The sequence below is a fragment of the Electrophorus electricus genome, chromosome 5 (genome assembly GCF_041902795.1).
Source record: "Electrophorus electricus isolate QZ-2024a chromosome 5, ASM4190279v1, whole genome shotgun sequence".
Lineage (NCBI taxonomy): Eukaryota > Metazoa > Chordata > Actinopteri > Gymnotiformes > Gymnotidae > Electrophorus > Electrophorus electricus.
Genome location: NC_137501.1, coordinates 30,322,166 through 30,328,849, shown reverse-complemented (window position 1 = coordinate 30,328,849; position 6,684 = coordinate 30,322,166). Strand labels below are relative to the sequence as shown.

The 6,684-nt window shown below is 46.3% G+C and overlaps 1 protein-coding gene across 4 annotated transcripts in view; it reads right to left on the bottom strand.

Moving 5' to 3' along the window:
• Positions 1-4,754: 4,754 nt before the first annotated feature.
• ctnna2 (catenin (cadherin-associated protein), alpha 2) overlaps positions 4,755-6,684 on the bottom strand; it is a 300,745-nt gene continuing 298,815 nt past the window's right edge. For all 4 annotated transcript variants that reach the window (XM_035529725.2, XM_035529726.2, XM_035529727.2 and 1 more), the window contains 2 exons: positions 6,125-6,259; positions 4,755-5,789 (listed from right to left, as the gene is read on the bottom strand). In XM_035529725.2, the coding sequence (XP_035385618.1) occupies positions 5,502-5,789; positions 6,125-6,259 (423 nt within the window). In that variant the 3' untranslated portion in view covers positions 4,755-5,501. The remainder of the gene's footprint in view (positions 5,790-6,124; positions 6,260-6,684) is intronic.

Below are 6,684 nucleotides of genomic sequence, written 5' to 3'. Positions count from 1 at the left end.
GTACACGACACAACTAACAGTAATGTAATCTGCTGTCACCTCCAAGCATGGGGATCTTTTAAGGAAGTGGAACAACATATTTGTGATTGCAAAACAGCTGCACACAAACCCTGGGCATGAAAACCTTTTTTGCTGGTCATAGAACCATATATGCGTTTCATAATATGGACGTTTCTTTTCACAAACACTCAAGGTGAAGGGATCTTGCTCTCCTTGACTACATAGCCGAGGGCGCCCTACGTGGCATTGGACGTCGATGGACGTGACATCTAGAGTCGGCAAGCCGCAGTGGCGTTCTGAGCATTCCGCCAAGGCAGAGCTGACCCATCCTAGCGCGCCGCCTAGGAATGGACACGCCCACTTTATTGTACACTGAAGACTGGCCCCGCGGTGATGTAGGCAGCAGGAGTTTGCGCTCGCTGTGTGCATACACCACAGCAAGAGCCTTACAACAAATAGCAGAAGGAAAACATCATTATCTTGTCCTATTTTCATCTCAAATTGTGACATTTTTGTCATAAATATAAACGCAGTTGGATGTACCAGAACAGGATGCCCATATATTGTCATACCATTTTCTTTTCTGTATGAATTGCTTTTTTTTTTTTTTTTGATCCCTCAGGCCTATTCCATATGTATTTGACTCATTTCCTGCCTCCCATCTGTTCCGCCATGAAGCGACGGTCGACCTCTCATTTGAGAGAGAGCAGAGCCAGGGGAGGGTTGGGGGGAACGAGGGGGCGCTTTTTTTTTCAGGCAGGAAGTGACACAGCTCTTCTTTAATATCCTCTTCTCCAGAGCTATCCAGATTGAACACATGACATAAGTGCTGAATTTTAATCAGCTTGTCTAAGCAGCGTCTTATCTGCGCCTAGCAAGCGCTTAATTCGAAAGCTCGGAGTCGCATCCTACAACAATTAGGTAGGCACAGGATATCATGCAAATGGGCTGTGTATGTCTCCCAGACTTTCCAGAATATTTCCCGACAATAACAACTGTGGTCAATCCAGGTACTCCGGTGACATTTTATGGATGTTTGTGCAATATGAAAGTGTCAATCACATTACCTGGTGCATTGCACATGGCTCACGCCGGAAAACTGGCTTGGAACTGGCTAAATGGGTCTCCAGCAGCAGTTTTCTGGCAGTTTCCACTGTGTAATTCCTATGTATTTGACTTCTCCCAGAGATAATACAGTTATTACAGGGGGCTTCGTTTACACATCACACTCTGTGATTGTAAAGTCGTTCTAATGAAAAATGAATGAAGGCTTAGGAGTTTAATTGGCAATAACCTTTATCTTCCTTCAGTTAAGATGTTTCATTAAAGTGCAGGAGAACGTGGCCCCCCGGCCACCCATACACGCAGATCTCAAAGACCGTGATGAGAAGGCACAGTACCAGGCTGATAAAAGACGTGTTTATCTCTGTGATTAGAATGCATCACCGTGGCAAACGCTGAACTGTAATCCAGTGGCATTTCACGTGCACGGTAAGTTCCGGAGCAACAGAAACTGTTGTTCACTCGGTTCTTCCGGACAGGCAGGTCACAGCGGAGCAATAGCTCCACACCATCCTGAGGTGCCAAAACTGTGGTGCGAATAATAAAGCATCTAGGGGACACAAACCTTTACTTCCTGATCACTGAAGGGCTCCTACAGCTTCTCTCTTTTAATCTGACTGTTGAAAGTGAACGTATCCGCTTTATATTCCCTGTTTGGACAGTGAATGGGTAATCACCGCGTTGACCTTAAATGACCCCGGGAGAAGCTTCAAATGGATTCGTCCTGTTTGTCCCTCTTTATGAGCCCCTGCAACATTTCACCAGTCATTATTCCAGAGAAAAGCGCAAGAGCCGTCATGTCCGGGCGGTAATTAATTTCAATCTTTTGAAGTGAAACAAGGATGCATTTACATGCTAATGAAATAAACTCAAACTTTTCTTTTTTTTAAATGATCAAAGTGTCCATGGCTCGTTGGCTCGAAGATTAAAAAGCCTGTTCACGGGTTCTCGTAAATGTCTCGGTGTGGACAGGGTAACGTTTGACTGAAAGCGACAAAAAAAGTCACACCAGAGTGCTGGAAGATGAAACTGTCCTGAAGACCAAATAATAAATGACATTCACTTCCCCCACCACACACACACACACACACACACACACACACACACACACACACACACACACACACACACACACACACACACACACACGTACGTGGGTACAATCCTATTTCAAAGCTAAGAGGTGGTGGAGAGATATGAATGCGATGGAACATTTCCCAAGCTGGATTTTGCACTTGGACTGACAATAACAGTAGCGTCTTCACAGCTAAAAGAGTTTGGGTCGGGGTCAGATCGGGTCAGACGCAACTGCCGTTGCTCTGAAAGACTTGAAGACTCATGGGCACGGCAAAGGGAGGTGTAACGGCAGAACCCCAGCAGAGCAGGGTAGAAGCGGAAGGGCCTCGTTTCCAGCAGCTGTCGTGTGGTTTATTTGGGTTTTAACAGGAGCGGAGTCCGTCAGTGCCAACAGACCTTTTGTCTCAGCGTGATGCAATTAAAGCTTTGGCTCTTTCAAAGCCAAACCTTCGCATTCTCGCCGGACGCTCTCAGAGAAGAGAAGGAGGCTGCAGCTTGTTAGACCGGCGGGAAAAAGATGAAAGATTCTGTTGTCCCGTATTTTGCCTGGCAGACAGAAAAAGTGCTAATCCAAGCGAATTCAGGTTTTTAAAAGTCGCGTTGTGCTACTTCAGGCCTCAGGACTGTGAATTAGACGATGTGCTTGGTCACCCTGCTTGGCTAAACTAGTTTGGTTACTTATTTTGCACTGGATTATGGGGTACGATTGTGCTTGGTTACCATAACAATAGATTTTGTCTCTGTACACCCCCACGACCTCAAACTGAAGCTCCATAGAAGTAAACCTGACATGCGAGTGAGGTCCTCCGTAGGCTGGACACACAGTCGTACCAGGATTACCCGTAACGTTAATCTGGGGGACAGGAAGGTTGGATGGGGTTAATAACATGGGCACAGGAAGTGATGTCAGAGGTATTTTATTTGGTTGTGGATGGACAATGGATAGATAGTGTGCATGGTGAGTGATTTTTAAACTGCTAGGGACAGATTGGAAGGAGGTTTGGGGAACTTTCTGAAATGATTCCTCTTCATTCCAAAATAATCTCACAGCCACATGCATAGGTATGTACGCTTCCAAGATAATAAATGCAGAAACTGACTGTCAGTTCAGACGGTCCTGTGATATATCTTATAAACTCATTCCCTGTATTTTCTCCTTATGTTCCCGTATGAGATGTACATCAGAGTTCGTGCTCACATCAAAGCCTTCACGTCAAGCTCCGTGTTGTGTCATATAACGAGAATGTGGATTGTTTGATAAAGTTGTAAATGAACTTTGTTTATGAGGTAGCGAGTGTCCAGAGGAACATCCCCAAAACAAGTTGCGCATTAAAAATGCAACAGCATGTCCCCAAACTCCTTACGCACAAGATGGCACAGCTGAGGAGCAGCACAGCAGGGCAGTAGCTTATTCGCCGGCCGGCCGTTTACGAGCTCACGTCAGCCAGAAATGCTGCGCGTTCACTTTCTTTCCAAACCCAAACCTCGTGGGAACCCAAGTCCCCTAATCAAAGAATGTGCTACATTCAGACATAGAGAATTACTCATAGCCTTCACCCAGACAACGTGAAGTTTTCACATTTATGTTGTTCTCACTTCAGAGTCTTTTCTGAATTTTATATTTTTATGTAGTGTTTTGTTTGGTTTTTTTAAGGTAAAGTTACCTTAGTTTATGCCCAGCAAACAACACAAACCTATCAACTCCATGTCTACTCTAAAATCAATTTGGATGTTTAGAAACAAATCATAGACGTTTAGTCCACGTCATATTAATCCAGTCTGTAATGAGAGATACAAAAGAGAAAAAAAAAGAAAGATACCCTTTCCTGGCCCGGTCCTGAAGGGGGCGTGGGAGTCCCTCTCTGATCCGCCCTCTTCACCTTGCGACCCCAAGAGGCCACACCCCTCCCTCCAGCTTGCAAGAGTAAATGACAGGATATGAGTACTTCCACAACGCCCTGTGAGTGATCCTCCCGTAATGAGTTTCATTAGGCTCAGGTCCGCGCGCTAAGCCTGCAGGAACAGAGGCGACAGCTCCTGCCATCGGGACCCCTGGTACAGCGAACATCCCTGCCGGCTCACACACCTACCTGCCGTCCGGGCCGTAATCAGCGTGAGATCGGTAGGAGAGAGCGGTGAAAAACCGCAAAATAAAAAGGGGGGGAAAAAGAGAGAGAAATCTTGGGTAGAGAACTGAAAAAAAAAAGCCCTGTTTTTTTTTTTTTTTTATTAATATCATTGCTCAGAAGTGACTGAGGTCAACATGTTGAAGACTTTAATCTATGACATCTACAAAGCTTCAGATAACAGACACAAGCGCAGAGGAGGGTTTTTGATGATTTTTCAAAGGAAACACTTGTACAGTTGACGTTCTTCCTCTGGATTTTCAGTGCGGCACACTAATTTACGCACACGATCTCCAGGAAGAGTGGGGCACAGCAGCTGAATTTCAAACATCAACATTTTCCGTGAAAAAGAGAAGGTTTAAACAGGTTTAAACCCAAACAGAGAACTCTTGTACCATTCTGTGTGAAGAATGATCCAACCCTGTTATAGGAACTGAAGAGCATGTGAGGGAAAATTGCGCTTTTTAAAAAAGTGAATTGGAGGCAAACTCAGAACACACAGTTGCAGGGTTTATTAGAGAATTGTGACTATAAAGATACGCAGAGTTCTACTTATTCTCCGAGCAAACCACACAACTAGTTCAATCGGTCCGTTTCTAGTAGTATGTTCAACACGATAGCCAACCAGGCTGCAGTAGTTAGTGACGCAGAAATATAATTAAATAAATTGCAAAACCTAGTGCTTCATGTCACCGAGTGGATTACATGGATTATGGAGGGTCAGAGAAAAAAAGCCTAAATCCTACAATCTACAAATCATATCCAGTTTCAGTCAAAATTGATGTCAGGAGCTCTCTCGCCCTTAACAGCTAGGGTTGACACTACCTAACAATATATTATTTTCTTTCATATATCTGTGTAAATATGGCCAGTCAGTAGTTAACACTGCTAACTAACAAACACCACAGGAACTGTACTGAAACCTGAACGGTTAACCAAGCATCATTCGCCTCAGCGCATTCTGTTTGTGTCTCGGCCCGGCTCGTGTTGTGCGGTGACGTGCGTTGTCTTTTTGGGTTTTTTTTTTTGTTTTGTTTTTGTTTTTTTCTTTTCAGAAGAAGCAAGGTGGACGTTGTAACCTCTCGCAACAGTGGGCCACACGGGTGAAGGTCTGTGAAGAACTAAAGAAAGCGAAGAGAGAGGGAAAAGATGTGTGTGTGTGTGGGGCGATTTTTGTTTTATTTTTCCTCTTCATGGGGAAGAGGAGTTTAAAAGGAGTTTAAAACTCCTGGGAGTTTAAAAGGAATCCATGGCCTTGAACTCGCTGAGAGCTTGGACCGGCGAGATGTGCTTCTTCTGCGAACCGCGGCGCACGCGCGTCTGGCACTCCTCGGGCTTCTCCCGCTTCACCAGGGGCTTCTTCTCCGGCACCTTCATGCGCCAGGAAACCACGGGCGAGTTGACGGCGGCCGTGCCGTAAACCTTCTGGTACTTGGTGGACGCCACATAGGAGGCCTTGACCGTCAGCACCACGGCGTTCATTAGATTTTTGGCCGCCTGGATCAGGGACGTAGCGCTGTCCAGCTGGAGATGGGGGAGAAGCAGAGTGGAGTCATGTGACTTTCAGGACACTGTGTTTTGTCTAGCCTCAGCACACAGAGGTGTACGCTGCTCCCTGCAGTGTAACACTAGCTGCTAATGACTTCGAGATCGATGCAAACAGAATTTGATTCGAGGCGTTCTGGGTGTTATATGAGGCCAACGTGTTTTCCAAAACAGCAGGTTCTTGTATCGTCTATGCCCCTCTGGCTCCATTAAGGTGTTCTGTACGTGCGGTGCTCATTGTTTATGTAGTGCGGGCGCTGACGCGACAAAAAACACCCTAAAACCAAACAAACAAACAAAAAAAGAACACATACCCCCGAGACGATGAGTTCTCCTCCCAGGTTCTGGACCTCGGCCTTGACCTTGCTGCAGATGTTCAGCTGGTGGCAGTAGAGAGCGATCCTCTGAAGGTAAGCCAGCAGGTCCTGCTTGCAGGCTGAATCAGGACACTGGAAGGTGACAACGGAATAAAACTCAGGTGTGGGTGGCGTCCCAAATGAACGCGAGCCCCTCGTTTGCTCTCCCTTGCTCCAGTTAATGCTAGCATGCGCCTGACACGTCGCTCGCGCCGCGGAGGCACAGGGCGCCGTGCCTACGGGTGGAACCGCAGCGAGGGTTTCAGATTCAGCTCGTTCCAGATGAAAATCACTGCCTTTCGCATGCGCTGCAGGATTCGCCGAGCTGTGTTAGAGGGTGACACTCTCGACAGAGCGTTCCACAGAATATTCCTCGCAACTCCCAACGTTCCACCGACTCCCCCGTATTTTTTCCGATGTGCATGGCTTGTACTCGCAATGAAGCCGCTGTGTGTGTGTGTGTGTGTGTGTGTGTGTGTGTGTGTGAAGTGAGACGTTTGAGCAAGCTTCATTGAAAT